This window comes from Cyclopterus lumpus, chromosome 18, assembly GCF_009769545.1.
Source record: "Cyclopterus lumpus isolate fCycLum1 chromosome 18, fCycLum1.pri, whole genome shotgun sequence".
NCBI lineage: Eukaryota > Metazoa > Chordata > Actinopteri > Perciformes > Cyclopteridae > Cyclopterus > Cyclopterus lumpus.
The window spans coordinates 120,792-140,795 of record NC_046983.1 but is presented as its reverse complement, the minus strand read 5'-3'; the positions used below and the strand labels follow the sequence as shown (position 1 = coordinate 140,795).

At 44.5% G+C, this 20,004-nt stretch overlaps 1 protein-coding gene across 1 annotated transcript; it reads right to left on the bottom strand.

The window, feature by feature from the left end:
- Nucleotides 1-1,710: 1,710 nt before the first annotated feature.
- On the bottom strand, nucleotides 1,711-18,430 carry atp1b2a (ATPase Na+/K+ transporting subunit beta 2a). Its single transcript, XM_034556985.1, has 8 exons — nucleotides 18,143-18,430; nucleotides 13,142-13,270; nucleotides 12,926-13,030; nucleotides 11,127-11,206; nucleotides 10,517-10,642; nucleotides 7,239-7,298; nucleotides 5,325-5,420; nucleotides 1,711-2,634 (listed from the first exon to the last, which is right to left on the bottom strand). Exons 1-8 carry the CDS (start codon nucleotides 18,246-18,248, stop codon nucleotides 2,470-2,472), a joined length of 867 nt encoding a protein of 288 aa, XP_034412876.1. The 5' UTR covers nucleotides 18,249-18,430; the 3' UTR covers nucleotides 1,711-2,469.
- Nucleotides 18,431-20,004: the final 1,574 nt, after the last annotated feature.

The window sequence follows — 20,004 nt, the reverse complement described above, 5'->3', positions numbered from 1 at the left end:
TACACCAGGGCATGAAGTCATTACTACTGAGGTCTATAGGAATACACGGCTCCACAGAGCTGTGACTCTCTGTCAGCCTGGCTACAGTGCTAAAGAGAACCCTGGGGTTGTTCTTATTTTTCTCTATTACTGATGAGTAATAGGCTGCTCTGGCATTACGGAGAGCCCTTTTATATGTTTTAAGACTATCTCCAAACTAAGTGACTGTTCTGTGGACCGACCGACTGTCCAACCGACTGTTCTGTAGACCGTCTGTCCTGTGGACCAACTATCTAACAGACTGTCCTGGGGACCGACTGTCCAACCGACTGTTCAGGACCTAGAACCGATCAAACCAAACTCCATTCAGAAAAAGAGCATTTTAAAAGGTGTTGTCTTGTGGAGAGAACTAACAAAACATGTATTGTAATTAAATCATTATATAATGGTTTATTTTGTGCCTCCAGATTATGTGATAAACCTGGAAGTGTTGACCTGGATGTCCGCACACCACCTGAAAATCAACCCTGACAAAACTGAACTACTTCTCCTTCAAGGGAAAGGCTCTCCCACCCACGACCTGACCACCCATGAATTTACTATTACCTTCAACAACTCCGTGTTGACCCCGAGCCCGACTGCGAGGAACCTCGGTGTGACACTTGACAGTCAACTCTCCGACTGCCAACATTACTGCGACAACACGTTCCTGTAGGTACATGCTGCATAACATCAGGAGAATACGATCTCTTCTTACTCAGAAGGTGGCACAGGTTCCGGTCCAGGCTCTGATCACCTCGCGGCTAGACTACTGTAACTCCCTCCTGGCAGGTCTACCTGCTAAGGCCTTCTGACCTCTGCAGCTCATCCAGAATACAGCAGCTCGACTGGTCTTTAACCTAAGTTCACCCACACTACTCTGCTCTTCCGCTCCCTTCACTGCGAGCTAATCACTCTACAAAATCAATACTGTTTGCTGTCCTGGCTCCTCAGTGGTGGAACGATCTCCTCAGTGGTGGAACGAGCTCCTCAATGGAGGAACGAGCTCCTCAGTGGTGGAACGAGCTCCTCAGTGGTGGAACGAGCTCCTCAGTGGTGGAACGAGCTCCTCAATGGTGGAACGAGCTCCTCAGTGGTGGAACGAGCTCCTCAATGGTGGAACGAGCTCCTCAGTGGTGGAACGAGCTCCTCAATGGTGGAACGAGCTCCTCAGTGGTGGAACGAGCTCCTCAATGGTGGAACGAGCTCCTCAATGGTGGAACGAGCTCCTCAATGGTGGAACGAGCTCCTCAATGGTGGAACAAGCTCCTCAGTGGTGGAACGATCTCCTCAATGGTGGAACGAGCTCCTCAATGGTGGAACGAGCTCCTCAGTGGAGGAACAAGCTCCTCAATGGTGGAACGAGCTCCTCAGTGGTGGAACGATCTCCTCAATGGTGGAACAAGCTCCTCAGTGGTGGAACGATCTCCTCAGTGGTGGAACGAGCTCCTCAGTGGTGGAACGAGCTCCTCAGTGACAGCAGAAAGTCTCTACATCGTCCGCCTGAAAAACACATCTTTTCCGACTATACCTTGAATAAAAACAGATAAGCACTTATTTATGGCATTATTTATGGTATTACTCATGGTAGTGTTGACGTTTGTAGTCTTTGAACCTGGAAGTGTTGACGTTTGTAGTCTTTGAACATGAAAGACTTTGTCGTCTTTAAATCTCTCCATTAACCAAACAGACTAATTTCTTAATTTTTTATTGTCTGTTAAACACAAGGAACTTTCAAGGCAGGAGAAATCAACCGATCACAGGGAAGTATCATACGACATCATACAGCAGAACGATCTGATTGGTCACTCTTTAGAGTGGATGGGCGTGTCCAGGTGGCAAGACAAGAGTGATTGACAGGTGAGGAGACGGTAACAGTTGACAATAGTAAACAAAGACAAACAACAAGTAATTCACGGATTAATCCTCTAATAAACTAACAGACAAAGGAAAAGACATGACACCAACACTGTTGCCATGGTTACTAAAGCTAGCATCTGATTGGCACCTGCTTCGATGGCAACCCATAAGGAAACAGACCAGAATTTTTTTTTAGGAACTTGTTCCTTTTGACACTTGTAAATTATTTTCTGAACTGAATGAACCCAACCCCCCCCTCCCCCAAAAACAACCAAAGAAACATCATAACCCAAATACATAAGTAATAAATATGTGACATGAATAAAAACACTGATCAGCTGTGTAATCAATAATTTGGTTTTCATGCAATGACAGAGGTGAAGCTCCACCAGTACGTCCTCAGTGACATCACAGCATGCGTGCGTGCTGATTGGTCGTTTTCTGTTTGTTTGAGTTAAAGCAGTCAAGGATCAGAATACCGGGGACAACCGGCTGTGATCAAAGGTTTCTAACACTTGGATACACAAAGGTGTGTTTGAGGGCAAATTGTGTCAATTTTGCAGCTGTGTGTGTGTGTGTGTGTGTGTGTGTCTATTTGTCGTTGATTCGCAGTTTGAAGGAAATCCGTCCGGCGAACTTGTCTCTCTCGCTGCCTTCAGCGAGCGTGTTGGAGTTGATTTTACACTCGACGTTGATGTCGGTGTTCAGAGAGGCGTTCAGGAACTTCACGGCCACAAGAGGCTGAGTGTAGTTTACCTGAGACATTGAACACATCACACACTGAGTGTAGTTTACCTGAGACATTGAACACATCACACACTGAGTGTAGTTTACCTGAGACATTGAACACATCACACACTGATTTGGGTTTACCTGAGACATTGAACACATCACACACTGATTTTGGTTTACCTGAGACTTTGAACACATCACACACTAAGCTATATGGCATCACTGGAGTGAGTACACTCTCACTAGTTCCATAAGGAAGTAATATCATGTATCTGACACCACAAATCTTCTGGGTCTACTGGAGCCAACTGATGTCCTGGATCCAACTGATCTACCTGGTCTACTGGAGCCAACTGATGTACTGGATCCAACTGATCTACCTGGTCTACTGGAGCCAACTGATGTACTGGATCCAACTGAGCTACCTGGTCTACTGGAGCCAACTGAGCTACCTGGTCTACTGGAGCCAACTGATCTACCTGGTCTACTGGAGCAAACTGAGCTACCTGGCCTACTGGAGCCAACTGAGCTACCTGGTCTACTGGAGCCAAGTGATCTACCTGGTCTACTGGAGCCAACTGAGCTACCTGGCCTACTGGAGCCAACTGAGCTACCTGGTCTACTGGAGCCAACTGATCTACCTGGTCTACTGGAGCCAACTGAGCTACCTGGCCTACTGGAGCCAACTGAGCTACCTGGTCTACTGGAGCCAACTGAGCTACCTGGCCTACTGGAGCCAACTGAGCTACCTGGTCTACTGGAGCCAAGTGATCTACCTGGTCTACTGGAGCCAACTGAGCTACCTGGCCTACTGAAGCCAACGTATGTACTGGATCCAACTGAGCTACCTGGTCTACTGGAGCCAACTGAGCTGCTTGGTATACTGGATCCAACTGAGCTACCTGATCTACTGGATCCAACTGAGCTACCTGATCTACTGGATCCAACTGAGCTACCTGGTCTACTGGAGCCAACTGAGCTACCTGGTATACTGGAGCCAACTGATCTACCTGGTCTACTTTAGCCAACTGAGCTACCTGGTCTACTGGAGCCAACTGATGTACTGGATCCAACTGAGCTACCTGGTCTACTGGAGCCAACTGATCTACCTGGTCTACTGGAGCAAACTGAGCTACCTGGCCTACTGGAGCCAACGTATGTACTGGATCCAACTGAAGCCAACTGATGTCCTGGATCCAACTGAGCTACCTGGTCTACTGGAGCCAACTGAGCAACTGGTCTACTGGAGCCAACTGAGCTACCTGGTCTACTGGAGCCAACTGATCTACCTGGTCTACTGGAGCAAACTGAGCTACCTGGCCTACTGGAGCCAACTGAGCTACCTGGTCTACTGGAGCCAACTGATCTACCTGGTCTACTGGAGCCAACTGAGCTACCTGGCCTACTGGAGCCAACTTATGTACTGGATCCAACTGAGCTACCTGGTCTACTGGAGCCAACTGATGTCCTGGATCCAACTGAGCTACCTGGTCTACTGGAGCCAACTGACATCCTGGATCCAACTGAGCTACCTGGTCTACTGGAGCCAACTGATATATTGGATCCAACTGAGCTACCTGGTCTACTGGAGCCAACTGATATACCTGGTCTACTGCAGTCAACTGATGTCCTGGATCCAACTGATCTACCTGGTCTACTGGAGCCAACTGGTCTACTTGGTCTACTGTAGCCAACTGAGCTACTTGGTCTACTGTAGCCAACTGAGCTACCTGGTCTACTGGAGCCAACTGATGTACTGGATCCAACTGAACTACCTGTTATACTAGAGCCAACTGATCTACCTGGTCCACTGGAGCCAACTGATGTCCTGGATCCAACTGAGCTACCTGGTCTACTGGAGTCAACTGACATCCTGGATCCAACTGAGCTACCTGGTCTACTGCAGCCAACTGATATACTGGATCCAACTGAGCTACCTGGTCTACTGGAGCCAACTGATCTACCTGGTCTACTGGAGCCAACTGATCTACCTGGTCTACTGGAGCCAACTGACATCCTGGATCCAACTGAGCTACCTGGTCTACTGGAGCCAACTGATATATTGGATCCAACTGAGCTACCTGGTCTACTGGAGCCAACTGATCTACCTGGTCTACTGGAGCCAACTGGTCTACTTGGTCTACTGTAGCCAACTGAGCTACCTGGTCTACTGGAGCCAACTGATGTACTGGATCCAACTGAACTACCTGGTCTACTGCAGCCAACTGATATACTGGATCCAACTGAGCTACCTGATCTACTGGAGCCAACTGATGTACCTGGTCTACTGGAGCCAACTGATGTCCTGGATCCAACTGATCTACATGGTCTACTGGAGCCAACTGATCTACCTGGTCTACTGGAGCCAACTGATGTCCTGGATCCAACTGAACTACCTGGTCTACTGGAGTCAACTGACATCCTGGATCCAACTGATCTACCTGTTCTACTGGAGCCAACTAATGTACTGGATCCAACTGAGCTACCTGGTCTACTGGATCCAACTGATCTAACTGGTTTCAAGGAGCCAACTGATCGACCTGGTTTACTGGAGCCAACTGATCTACTGGATCTAATGGATCAAACCGATCTACTGGACCCCTATGAGATGAACACATGATAGATTTACTTCAGTAAACCAAAGAGGATCTGCTCACTTGGATCCCCGAGACAGATCTATTAATATGATTTTCAGTGTGTAATGAGTTTGTTACCTGAGCTTTCTTGCCGTAGTACGGGTAGTACATGAGGTTGAAGGTTCCATTAGGAGGGTAGTACGCCAGAGGTCCAATTTTATCACTGTCCATTCTCTGCGCACACAAACACACATACACACACGCACACACTGATCAATACCTCAATTCAGGTCTGTCATCAATGACAAAAACTGTTTATATGTGGTTCTACGTTGTAACTGTGGTTCTAAGTTGCGGCTCTGTGGTTCTACATTGTAACTTTGTGGTTCTACGTTGCCACTTTGTGGTTCTACATTGTAACTTTGTGGTTCTACGTTTTAACTGTGTGGTTCTAATTTGTGGCTCTGTACTTCTACGTTGTTACTTTGTGGTTCTACATTGTTACTCTGTTATCTCTGTGGTTCTATGTTGCGGCTCTGAGATTCTACGTTACCACTTTGTGGTTCTACGTTTTAACTATGTGGTTCTATGTGGTTCTATGTTGCGGCTCTGTGGTTCTACGTTGTAACTCTGGATTTACGTTACAGCTCTGTACTTCTATGTTGTTACTGTGGTTCCATGTTGCGATTCTGGTTCAACAGGTTTTACCCACTCATCCTTCTCCACTCTGTACATCTGATGATGGAAGGATGAAAAGATGGAGACAACAGATGAGATACAGACAGACGGACAGACCCTCCTGTATTCGGGGAGTGATTCGAGTAGATTGTTGCTCTCATTGTCTTAATGTGAAGAGAGAAATGATTCAGATCTCAGTTTCACCAGTAAGTTCTCTTGACATGATGGTGGCATGTTGTCCGTCTACAAGAAGTTCTCCTCTCCGGTGGGAACGTCCACTTCCTGTTGACATGACGGTGGCATGTTGTCCGTCTACAAGAAGTTCTCCTCTCCGGTGGGAACGTCCACTTCCTGTTGACATGACGGTGGCATGTTGTCCGTCTACAAGAAGTTCTCCTCTCCGGTGGGAACGTCCACTTCCTGTTGACATGACGGTGGCATGTTGTCCGTCTACAAGAAGTTCTCCTCTCTGGTTGGAAAGTCCACTTCCTGTTGACATGACAGTCGCATGTTGTCCGTCTACAAGAAGTTCTCCTCTCTGGTGGGAAAGTCCACTTCCTGTTGACATGACGGTGGCATGTTGTCCGTCTACAAGAAGTTCTCCTCTCTGGTTTGGAAAGTCCACTTCCTGTTGACATGACGGTGGCATGTTGTCCGTCTACAAGAAGTTCTCCTCTCCGGTGGGAACGTCCACTTCCTGTTGACATGACGGTGGCATGTTGTCCGTCTACAAGAAGTTATCCTCTCTGGTTGGAAAGTCCACTTCCTGTTGACATGACGGTGGCATGTTGTCCGTCTACAAGAAGTTCTCCTCTCTGGTTTGGAAAGTCCACTTCCTGTTGACATGACGGTGGCATGTTGTCCGTCTACAAGATGAACGACGAACAGCGGTAATACTTAGCCAATGTAGCATTAGCGTGAGCTGATGTTTGCAACTGGGGAAATGTCAACCTAGTGAACCACGACAGTCTAACCCAGGGACAGACCCATGTTACGGTGCAATTTGATGTTGCTGAACCAACTGTTGTGTTGAAATGAAGATGTGAAGTTGTCCATGGTAACCGACTCTAAATTCAGGTTTCTCATGAGGCGATGAAGCCAATATCCCCGAAAGTCCTTTGCAGCATGACGGAGAGGAGAGGTGGTCTTCCTCTTTTCCTCGATTGTAGAACCACGTAAGGTTTGGTGTCCGAGGTCCAGTGTGGCCGGAGTTCATCACAGCTGTCAGAAACCTGCTGCCGGTATCACACTCTTGTCCTTGTAATCATGTTTAATCAGTGTGTAGTTCACATAAAAACATTGACCAGTACACAAGAACACTGAGACAGGATGTAGCACAGACGGACAGATTCAGACAGACAGAGAGATTCAGACCTTGGCTCCACAGGTGACATAAGGAGACTGACTGTCCTTTCCTGGCAACATACCGATGACCTGGCGAGACAGACAGGTTAACAGACAAACAGGTCAGGAGAGTTTTGTGATATTAATTTCTGTGGATCTCTCTTTTTGCAGTCTCTGTGTTTTTTATTCATGTATTGGCATCACAAACATCATTCGTTCATTTATTCAATTCAAAGCTTCACACTCACCAAAGTCACGGTGTTATAATCACGCTGCCTGTGTTACATTTATTGTCCACTTGATGGCGCAGTAGAGCAAATGAAGCATCATGAAGCTTCAGCTCATGATGCCAATTGGATGGGAAGCTTCAATGCTTCAGGAAGCTTCATCTCGCCATCACTAATATATATATATATATATATATATATATATATGGACGTATACATGTCTGCTTCCATGTCGTCCTGCAGGAAACCACCTGGTTAAAGGAGATGTTCAGCTTCCTCTCAGAACACCTGTCTCCTGAGCTCTCTGGACCCGCCCCTCGCGCTGCTGATGACTTATTGACAGGTCAGTCAGCCAATCAGCTTCGAAAGTGGCTTCAATGTCAGGCGGCTTGTGTTTGTCCTCAGAGACATTCATCAGTGAGACAGTTTCATATTCTGTCAAGTATAGCAGATAAGATGAAGAGTCAAGGGCACAGGACTCAGTGAAGGGCACAGGACACAGTGAAGGGCACGAGTCTACGTGAAGGGCACGAGTCTACGTGAAGGACTCAAGTCTACGTGAAGGGCACAAGTCTACGTGAAGGGCACAGGACTCCGTGAAGGGCACGAGTCTATGTGAAGGGCACGAGTCTACGTGAAGGACTCAAGTCTACGTGAAGGACTCAAGTCTACGTGAAGGGCACGAGTCTATGTGAAGGGCACGAGTCTACGTGAAGGGCACAAGTCTACGTGAAGGACTCAAGTCTACGTGAAGAGCACAGGACTCCATGAAGGGCACGAGTCTATGTGAAGGGCACGAGTCTATGTGAAGGGCACGAGTCTACGTGAAGGACTCAAGTCTACGTGAAGGGCACAAGTCTACGTGAAGGGCACAGGACTCCGTGAAGGGGAAGAGTCTATGTGAAGGGCACGAGTCTACGTGAAGAACTCAAGTCTATGTGAAGGGCACGAGTCTCGGGTAAGAGCACAAGTCTACGTGAAGGGCACAAGTCTACGTGAAGGACACAAGTCTGTCCAGCAAACAATGTGGGCTACATAGATAACTGGCAGACTTTCTGGGGAAAGCCTGATCTGATGAGTCAAGACGGCATTCATCCCACTTGGGATGGAGCGCGTCTCATTTCTGCGAACATGGCCAAGTTGATTAACGGACTTAATCCATGACCCAGAGTTCAGATCAGGAAGCAGAAGCAGAGTTGTAGTCTTCCACCCTTCTCTGCACTTCCATTGGAGCAGTTACCCACCCTTAACCTTAACTCTATAGAGACTGTGTCTGTCCCACGGCCACTTAAATTAATTAAATCAAAAGTAACCAGAAGAGGAGTCATACAAAATAACCTCATACAGGTTAACATCACTACTGCCACAGTGCAACAAAACAGGAGAATTAAATGTGGACTCCTACATATTAGATCTCTGTCATCTAAAGCTGTATTAGTAAATGATTTAATATCAGACAATCACATTGATTTATTGTGTCTTACTGAAACCTGGCTGAGCCATGAAGAATATGTCAGCCTAAATGAATCAACTCCTCCAAGTCATATTAATACTCACATTCCTCGAGGCACCGGCCGAGGAGGTGGAGTAGCAGCCATCTTTGACTCAAGCCTATTAATGAATCCTAAACCTAAACTAAACTACAACTCATTTGAAAGCCTTGTTCTTAGTCTTTCACATCCAACCTGGAAAACATTACAGCCAATTCTAAAGCGATTCCTTCTGCATTTGATTCAATACCACGTCTCAATGTGACGGAGGACTCCTGTGCTAACTTTAGTCCGTCCCAGATTGATCATATTGTCGATAGTGCTACAGGCTCACTGAGAATGACACTAAACTCGATAGCACCACTAAAGAAAAAGACAGTGAGGCAAAGGAGGTTTGCTCCCTGGTAGAACCCTCAGACCCGCGACCTAAAGCAAACTTCACGAAAGCTCGAAAGCATATGGCGTTCCACCAATCTGGAAGAATCACGCTTAGTTTGGAGAGATAGTCTTAAAACATATAAAAAGGCTCTCCGTAATGCCAGAGCAGCCTATTACTCATCAGTAATAGAGAAAAATAAGAACAACCCCAGGGTTCTCTTTAGCACTGTAGCCAGGCTGAGTCACAGCTCTGTGGAACCGTGTATTCCTATAGACCTCAGTAGTAGTAGTAGTTGTAGTAGTAGTAGTAGTAGTACCTCAGTAGTAATAACTTCATGAACTTCTTCAATGGTTTGCCCTGGTCCAGCCCCTTGATATGCTGCTATAGGCTTATTGGCTGCTGGGGGATGTTTTAGGATACACTGAGCACCTATCTCCTCTTCTCTCTCTACTTATGGATGAATTTACATCTCTCCATTGCACCTTATTAACTCTGCTTCCTCCCCGGAGTCGTTGTGACTTCACGTCTCATAGGGTCCATTGGACCTGGAGGTGTCTGATGCTGGTGAGCCGGCCTCCCATTGGCCCTGCTGATGCCCCGCCCCCCCTCCTCTCTACCTCCTTCTGTTTCATGGATTGGAGTTCCATTCATACATTGTCATATTCGTGTAATGTGTTTATGTAACTCTGTAACTCTGTTCATTCTGTACACATGACATCTATTCATCTGTCCATCCGGGGAGAGGGATCCTCCTCTGTTGCTCTCCTGAAGGTTTCTTCCCTTTTTTCCCTGTGAAAGGTTATTTTTGGGGAGTTTTTCCTGATTTGATGTGAGGTCCTGGGACAGGGATGTCTATGTGTACAGATTGTAAAGCCCTCTGAGGCAAATTTGTGATATTGGGCTATACAAAATAAACTGAATTGAACCCCAACAACTGCGACAACCCCAACAACCGCTACAATCCCCACACCCCTGAACCCTTACAACCCCTACAAACCCAACAACCGCTTTAACCTCAACATCCTATACAACCTCGACAACTCAACAAAAGGTTTCCCTTTTTTATGTTAACTTCAATCGGTAGCGTGACGAGCTGCTGAGCAGATATTAAGTATTATAGCAACCAGATACACAACAATGAGCCTCATTTAAAAATAAACTAATCTTCAATTATTTTTTTTTAAACTCCCTCCTTAATCATGATGAACGTACCCGGTTCAGTTTGATGAGGATGCAGGGCTGACCGCTGCTGTAACCATAGAAACGATCAGAAATCCCCGAACACTCCTCCAACATTGTCCGATTAAACTGACAGGAGCGCTTGGGATTGTTCCTGACCTGCAGACAGATAGGCGGAGAGTGAGACTGGCAGGTGGAAGATGAGACAAGAAGGCAGAGGGTGAGACAGACAGAGAGGCAACGAGCTAGAAAGGTGGAGGGTGAGACAGGCAGGTGGGGATGAGAAGGGCAGGTGGAGAGAGAGAGGCAGGCAAAGAGACAGTCAAGTCGAAGGTGAGACAGGCAGGCAGGTGGAGGGTGAGACAAAAAGGCAGAGAGACAAGCAGGTGGATCGAAAAAACAGGTGGAGGGTGAGAGAATAAGGTAGAGACCAGCAGGTGGAGGGTGAGGTGGGCAGGCAGAGAGACAGGCAGGTGGAGGGTGAGGTGGGCAAACAGAGAGGCAGGCAAGTGGAGGGTGAGATAGACAGACATGTGGAGGGTGAGGGACGCAAGCGAAGACATAGGCAAGTGGAGGGTGAGGCGGGCAGGCAGAGAGACAGGCAGGTGGAGGGTGAGGCGGGCAGACAGACAGACAGGATTACCTCTCCACTGTCCTCTTGAATGAAGTATTGATCTGGAGAGCAGTTATCATTGGTCTGAACCTGATAGCTGTTGTTGTATGCTACAGACAGGCAGACAGACAGGCAGGCAGGCAGACAGACAGGCAGACCGGTGGAGAGTTTTACAGGTTGAAAACACAGCGTATCTTACTGCCTTTTTTGATTGTTTTTGTAGTTTGCTGCATCTTTTTTTAAATTGTTGGTAGGAGACAAACCCTATAGTACCATATTGCCCCACTAAAGAGCTCGTAGTAACATATTACCTCACTAAAGAGCTCGTAGTACCATATTACCCCACTAAAGAGCTCGTAGTACCATATTACCCCACTAAAGAGCTTGTAGTACCATATTGCCCCACTAAAGAGCTCGTAGTAACATATTACCTCACTAAAGAGCTCGTAGTACCATATTACCCCACTAGAGAGCTCGTAGTAACAAATTACCTCACTAAAGAGCTCGTAGTACCATATTGCCCCACTAAAGAGCTCGTAGTAACATATTACCCCACTAGAGAGCTCATAGTAACATATTACCCCACTAGAGAGCTCGTAGTAACATATTACCCCACTAGAGAGCTTATAGTATCACCCCTTATAGTACCATATTACCCCACTAGAGAGCTCGTAGTAACATATTACACCACTAAAGAGCTCGTAGTACCATATTACCCCACTAGAGAGCTCGTAGTAACATATTACCCCACTAGAGAGCTCATAGTAACATATTACCCCACTAGAGAGCTCGTAGTAACATATTACCCCACTAGAGAGCTTATAGTATCACCCCTTATAGTACCATATTACCCCACTAGAGAGCTCGTAGTAACATATTACACCACTAAAGAGCTCGTAGTACCATATTACCCCACTAGAGAGCTCGTAGTAACATATTGCCAGTACCATATTACCCCACTAGAGAGCTCATAGTGCCAAATTACCCCACTAAAGAGCTCATAGTACCATATTGCCAGTACCATATTACCCCACTAGAGAGCTCATAGTGCCAAATTACCCCAAGAAAGCACTCATAGTACCATATTACCCCACTAGAGAGCTTATAGTACCATATTGCCCCTCTAAAGAGCTCATAGTACCATATTACCCCAGTAGAGAGCTTATAGTACCATATTACCACAACGAAGAGCTTGTAGTACCATATTACCTCACTAGAGAGCTTCCCCAATAAGCTCATATTATCATATTACCCAACTAGAGCGCTCATAGTACCATATTACCCCACTAGAGCACTCATAGTACCACATTACCCCACTAAAGAACTCATAGTACCATATTACCCCACTAGAGCACTCATAGTACCACATTACCCTACTAAAGAACTCATAGTACCATATTACCCAACTAGAGCACTCATAGTACCACATTACCCCACTAAAGAGCTCGTAGTACCACATTACCCCACTTAAGAGCTCATAGTACCATATGACCCAACTAGAGCACTCATAGTACCACATTACCCCACTAAAGAACTCATAGTACCATATTACCCAACTAGAGCACTCATATTACCACATTACCCCACTAAAGAGCTCGTAGTACCATATTACCCCACAAAAGAGCTCATAGTACCATATGACCCAACTAAAGAGCTCATAGTACCACATTACCCCAATAAAGAGCTTATAGTACCATATTACCCCACTAGAGAGCTTGTAGTACCATAAACTGTAAATATGAAGTCGCTCCACATTATCAAATTAATAATCCATAACGATTGATTGCACCACATCATTAAATATTAAGATTAATTAACGTGAATCTTACGAGACAGAAAGTGGTTGAGGTTGTGGATGAAACCGTCCCAGCTCTCCGTTTCTGAGACGGAGAAACTTATCTCCAACTGATTGCCCTTTGGACGAATCATCATCCCTGAAACATGAAAACACATGTCCTCGTTAACCGATAAACGGCTGATTTTTAACCAGCCTTACAACATCCATGAAACACACAAACAAGACTTTGCGTGTTTGTTTTTGTCACCTGGAGTGGCCAGACGGTCCTGCCAGGTAGGTTTGTAGTCATCGAGTGTCAGCAGCATGATGTACATGGTTAGAACGAACATCCCCGCCAGAAACAGATAGAAGATCAGGTAAAAGAGCAGGATCAGACCTGAAGGGGGAGACAACAGGGGAGGGATTATTATACAGTCAAGCACTTTACATCCTCTCCTCCCCCTCCTCTCCTCTAATATCATCTTTATAATCCTCTTGAGTTTAGCCCCGCCCCCTGCTCGCTGACCTACATTCAGTGTGTGTTGGGAGGAGAGGAGAAGAGGGGGAGGGTATAATCTCTCAGTCTGTCTCTTTTTCTCATCTTCTTATTGGTCACTTTTAATTGGCATTACCAGCAGTCAGTTTGCAGTTCTACAGCTTCTATTCTAGAGTCATGCACAGCTTCTATTCTAGAGTCGTGCACATCTTCTATTCTAGAGTCACTGCACATCTTCTATTCTAGAGTCACCTCACATCTTCTATTCTAGAGTCGTGCACATCTTCTATTCTAGAGTCACTGCACATCTTCTATTCTAGAGTCACCTCACATCTTCTATTCTAGAGTCGTGCACATCTTCTATTCTAGAGTCACTGCACATCTTCTATTCTAGAGTCGCTGCACATCTTCTATTCTAGAGACACCTCACATCTTCTATTCTAGAGTCGTGCACATCTTCTATTCTAGAGTCACTGCACATCTTCTATTCTAGAGTCACTGCACGTCTTCTATTCTAGAGTAACCTCACATCTTCTATTCTAGAGTAACCTCACATCTTCTATTCTAGAGTCACTGCACATCTTCTATTCTAGAGTCACTGCACATCTTCTATTCTAGAGTCGTGCACATCTTCTATTCTAGAGTCACTGCACATCTTCTATTCTAGAGTCGTGCACATCTTCTATTCTAGAGTCACTGCACATCTTCTATTCTAGAGTCGTTGCACATCTTCTATTCTAGAGTCGCTGCACATCTTCTATTCTAGAGTCGCTGCACATCTTCTATTCTAGAGTCACTGCACATCTTCTATTCTAGAGTCACTGCACATCTTCTATTCTAGAGTCACCTCACATATTCTATTCTAGAGTCGCCTCACATCTTCTATTCTAGAGTCACCTCACATCTTCTATTCTAGAGTCGCTGCACATCTTCTATTCTAGAGTCACTGCACATCTTCTATTCTAGAGTCACTGCACATCTTCTATTCTAGAGTCACTGCGCATCTTCTATTCTAGAGTCGTGCACATCTTCTATTCTAGAGTCACTGCACATCTTCTATTCTAGAGTCGTGCACATCTTCTATTCTAGAGTCACTGCACATCTTCTATTCTAGAGTCACTGCACATCTTCTATTCTAGAGTCGCTGCACATCTTCTACTCTAGAGTCACTGCACATCTTCTATTCTAGAGTCACTGCGCATCTTCTATTCTAGAGTCACTGCACATCTTCTATTCTAGAGTCACTGCACATCTTCTATTCTAGAGTCGCTGCACATCTTCTATTCTAGAGACGCTGCACATCTTCTATTCTAGAGTCACTGCACATCTTCTATTCTAGAGTCACCTCACATCTTCTATTCTAGAGTCACTGCACATCTTCTATTCTAGAGTCACTGCACATCTTCTATTCTAGAGTCGCTGCACATCTTCTATTCTAGAGTCACTGCACATCTTCTATTCTAGAGTCACTGCGCATCTTCTATTCTAGAGTCGTGCACATCTTCTATTCTAGAGTCACTGCACATCTTCTATTCTAGAGTCGTGCACATCTTCTATTCTAGAGTCACTGCACATCTTCTATTCTAGAGTCACTGCACATCTTCTATTCTAGAGTCGTGCACATCTTCTATTCTAGAGTCACTGCACATCTTCTATTCTAGAGTCGTGCACATCTTCTATTCTAGAGTCGCTGCACATCTTCTATTCTAGAGTCACTGCACATCTTCTATTCTAGAGTCGTGCACATCTTCTATTCTAGAGTCACTGCACATCTTCTATTCTAGAGTCGCTGCACATCTTCTATTCTAGAGTCACTGCACATCTTCTATTCTAGAGTCACTGCACATCTTCTATTCTAGAGTCACTGCACATCTTCTATTCTAGAGACGCTGCACATCTTCTATTCTAGAGTCGCTGCACATCTTCTATTCTAGAGTCACTGCGCATCTTCTATTCTAGAGTCACTGCACATCTTCTATTCTAGAGTCACCTCACATCTTCTATTCTAGAGTCACTGCACATCTTCTATTCTAGAGTCACTGCACATCTTCTATTCTAGAGTCACTGCACATCTTCTATTCTAGAGTCACTGCACATCTTCTATTCTAGAGTCACTGCGCATCTTCTATTCTAGAGTCACTGCACATCTTCTATTCTAGAGTCACTGCGCATCTTCTATTCTAGAGTCACTGCACATCTTCTATTCTAGAGTCACTGCACATCTTCTATTCTAGAGTCACCTCACATCTTCTATTCTAGAGTCACCTCACATCTTCTATTCTAGAGTCACTGCACATCTTCTATTCTAGAGTCACCTCACATCTTCTATTCTAGAGTCACTGCACATCTTCTATTCTAGAGTCACTGCGCATCTTCTATTCTAGAGTCACTGCACATCTTCTATTCTAGAGTCACTGCACATCTTCTATTCTAGAGTCGCTGCACATCTTCTATTCTAGAGTCGCTGCACATCTTCTATTCTAGAGTCACTGCACATCTTCTATTCTAGAGTCACTGCACATCTTCTATTCTAGAGTCACTGCACGTCTTCTATTCTAGAGTCACTGCACATCTTCTATTCTCAAGTCACCTCACATCTTCTATTCTAGAGTCACCTCACATCTTCTATTCTAGAGTCACTGCACATCTTCTATTCTAGAGTCACTGCGCATCTTCTATTCTAGAGTCACTGCACATCTTCTATTCTCGAGTCACCTCACATCTTCTATTCTAGAGTCACCTCACATCTTCTATTCTAGAGTCACTGCACATCTTCTATTCTCGAGTCACCTCACATCTTCTATTCTAGAGTCACTGCACATCTTCTATTCTAGAGTCACTGCACATCTTCTATTCTAGAGTCGCTGCACATCTTCTATTCTAGAGTCACTGCACATCTTCTATTCTAGAGTCACTGCGCATCTTCTATTCTAGAGTCGTGCACATCTTCTATTCTAGAGTCACTGCACATCTTCTATTCTAGAGTCGTGCACATCTTCTATTCTAGAGTCACTGCACATCTTCTATTCTAGAGTCACTGCACATCTTCTATTCTAGAGTCGTGCACATCTTCTATTCTAGAGTCACTGCACATCTTCTATTCTAGAGTCGTGCACATCTTCTATTCTAGAGTCGCTGCACATCTTCTATTCTAGAGTCACTGCACATCTTCTATTCTAGAGTCGTGCACATCTTCTATTCTAGAGTCACTGCACATCTTCTATTCTAGAGTCGCTGCACATCTTCTATTCTAGAGTCACTGCACATCTTCTATTCTAGAGTCACTGCACATCTTCTATTCTAGAGTCACTGCACATCTTCTATTCTAGAGACGCTGCACATCTTCTATTCTAGAGTCGCTGCACATCTTCTATTCTAGAGTCACTGCGCATCTTCTATTCTAGAGTCACTGCACATCTTCTATTCTAGAGTCACCTCACATCTTCTATTCTAGAGTCACTGCACATCTTCTATTCTAGAGTCACTGCACATCTTCTATTCTAGAGTCACTGCACATCTTCTATTCTAGAGTCACTGCGCATCTTCTATTCTAGAGTCACTGCACATCTTCTATTCTAGAGTCACTGCGCATCTTCTATTCTAGAGTCACTGCACATCTTCTATTCTAGAGTCACTGCACATCTTCTATTCTAGAGTCACCTCACATCTTCTATTCTAGAGTCACCTCACATCTTCTATTCTAGAGTCACCTCACATCTTCTATTCTAGAGTCACTGCACATCTTCTATTCTAGAGTCACTGCGCATCTTCTATTCTAGAGTCACTGCACATCTTCTATTCTCGAGTCACCTCACATCTTCTATTCTAGAGTCACCTCACATCTTCTATTCTAGAGTCACTGCACATCTTCTATTCTCGAGTCACCTCACATCTTCTATTCTAGAGTCACTGCACATCTTCTATTCTCGAGTCACCTCACATCTTCTATTCTAGAGTCACCTCACATCTTCTATTCTCGAGTCACTGCACATCTTCTATTCTAGAGTCACATTCAGCTGTTCACTCACTAGCTGTAAGAAGAAACCAAACACAGTATTAACTTGTTGATGTTTATTTATTTAATCATAATATTCTGAGACCTTTACTAATACAACTAGCCATTGTTTTCATTATTGATTAATCAAACCATTAATCCTTGTAACTTCAATTTAGGATTCATATTATATATAAAGAGTATCAACATTGACATTTATCTATCATCAATATCATTAGAATAGATCATATAGATTGACCTGATAAATGCAGATGTGAAGAAGAGAGAGGTAGAGAGATTATTGTTGATGTTATTATTATAATATTATTATATAGACCTGGGGGAGAGAGGTAGAGAGACCTTCACATTCCACAGAGAGAGAGAGAGCGCGAGAGAACAGGTTGTAATATTGATCATTATTGTTATCATTATTATTATTGTTATCATTATTATATAGACCTGTGCTGAGAGAGACCTTCACATTACACAGAAAACTGGTTGTCATATTGATCATTATTAATATTATTGTTACTATTTCTCTTGTTACTATTGTTATTATTATTGTTACTATTGTTGTTTTTTTTTTACTATCGTTAATAATAATATTATCATTATTATATAGACCGGGAGTGGGTGGGGGGGGATAGAACAAGTTGTAGTATTGATAGTTATTATTGTTATTATCATAATTATTCAGAGAGGCTCAGATAAGATTATTTAAATGAAGGTCGAGAGGCTCAAGGGAGAGAGACGGGCCAGAGGGGGCGGGGCGGACTCACCCCAGCTCGAGGCGGTTCGGCCCAGCAGCTCGTGAGTCCGTGGGTTCCAGAAGAAGTTCCGCCACTCGCTGGAGCCTTTTCGGTCCTCCTCCTTGGTGCCGGACATGATGAAGAAGAGGATGAAGGTGGAGGGCTGCGCGCGATGTTCCGCTGTGACGGCACGAGCCTTCCGCCGCTGCTGCAGATGCTTCGGTTGGAAGACGGTCGGTGAATCGACAAGAGAGACGGAGAGTGAGACCGAGAGTGAGACGGGACGGTGTCACTGCGCTTCACTCCTCCTCCCCCAACTGTGTGACGTCACACCTGCTCTTCTTACACCGCCAATCACAGAGGGGCTTCATCAGGGCAAAGCCCGCCCCCTGCAGACTGTGACGTTTTCGCATATGATGACGTCTCTCACGTGTCACGTGTTTATCACAGTACTATTACTCAATTCAGTTTATTTTGTATAGCCCAGAATCACAAGTGACAACCTCCCCTCAGAGGGCTTTACAATCTGTACACATACGACATCCCTGACCTTTGACCTCACATCGGATCAGGAAAAACCTTTCAGAGTTACAACACATTTAATAAATATGAAATACATTATGAATAATGAGTAGTAGGCATGGACCAAGATCCAGACCTCCACAATCCATGAAACAGAAGGAGGAAGAGAGGAGGGGGGTGCATTTGCAGGGCCATGGCAGGAGGCCTCGTCTGGATGGGGTCCAAGAGACAGGTAGACGGTTTAGAAGTAGAAACCGTTGAAGGTTGTTTATGAGAGTATAAGAGTTTCAGAAAGAGTAAATTACTTCTAATTAATAATTAAAAACAGTTTTTGGGCTTTCTAAATAGTCTATGGTGTTATAAACATATGGGATATACAAACAGCCTTCTGAGTTATAAATGGTCAATTGGTTTTCTAAACAGTATGTGGGTGTTACAGTATACAGTATTACAAACAAACTACAGTGTTATAAACAGTCTGCGCTAAACAATCTGCGCTGTTATAAACAGTCTGCGCTGTTATAAACAGTCTACGGTGTTACAAACAAACTACAGTGTTGTAAACAGTCTGCGCTGTTATAAACAGTCTACGGTGTTACAAACAAACTACAGTGTTGTAAACAGTCTGCGCTGTTATAAACAGTCTATGGTGTTATAAACAGTCTGCGCTGTTATAAACAGTCTACGGTGTTACAAACAAACTACAGTGTTGTAAACAGTCTGCGCTGTTATAAACAGTCTATGGTGTTATAAACAGTCTATGGTGTTATAAACAGTCTGCGCTGTTATAAACAGTCTACGGTGTTACAAACAAACTACAGTGTTGTAAACAGTCTGCGCTGTTATAAACAGTCTATGGTGTTATAAACAGTCTGCGCTGTTATAAACAGTCTGCAGTGTTACAAACAGTCTATGGTGTTATAAACAGTCTGCGCTGTTATAAACAGTCTACGGTGTTACAAACAAACTACAGTGTTGTAAACAGTCTGCGCTGTTATAAACAGTCTATGGTGTTATAAACAGTCTGCGCTGTTATAAACAGTCTATGGTGTTATAAACAGTCTGCGCCGTTATAAACAGTCTATGGTGTTATAAACAGTCTGCGCTGTTATAAACAGTCTACGGTGTTACAAACAAACTACAGTGTTGTAAACAGTCTGCGCTGTTATAAACAGTCTATGGTGTTATAAACAGTCTGCGCCGTTATAAACAGTCTATGGTGTTATAAACAGTCTGCGCTGTTATAAACAGTCTACGGTGTTACAAACAAACTACAGTGTTGTAAACAGTCTGCGCTGTTATAAACAGTCTATGGTGTTATAAACAGTCTGCGCTGTTATAAACAGTCTACGGTGTTACAAACAAACTAC

Coding starts and splice junctions, on each gene's coding strand:
- atp1b2a (XM_034556985.1), bottom strand. CDS start 18,248: ATGTCCGGCACCAAGGAGGAGGACCGAAAAGGCTCCAGCGAGTGGCGG. Junction 13,031..13,141: donor GGACCGTCTGGCCACTCCAG/GTGACAAAAACA, acceptor TTCATGTTTCAG/GGATGATGATTCGTCCAAAG. Junction 7,299..10,516: donor TCCTCATCAAACTGAACCGG/GTACGTTCATCA, acceptor CTGTCTCGCCAG/GTCATCGGTATGTTGCCAGG.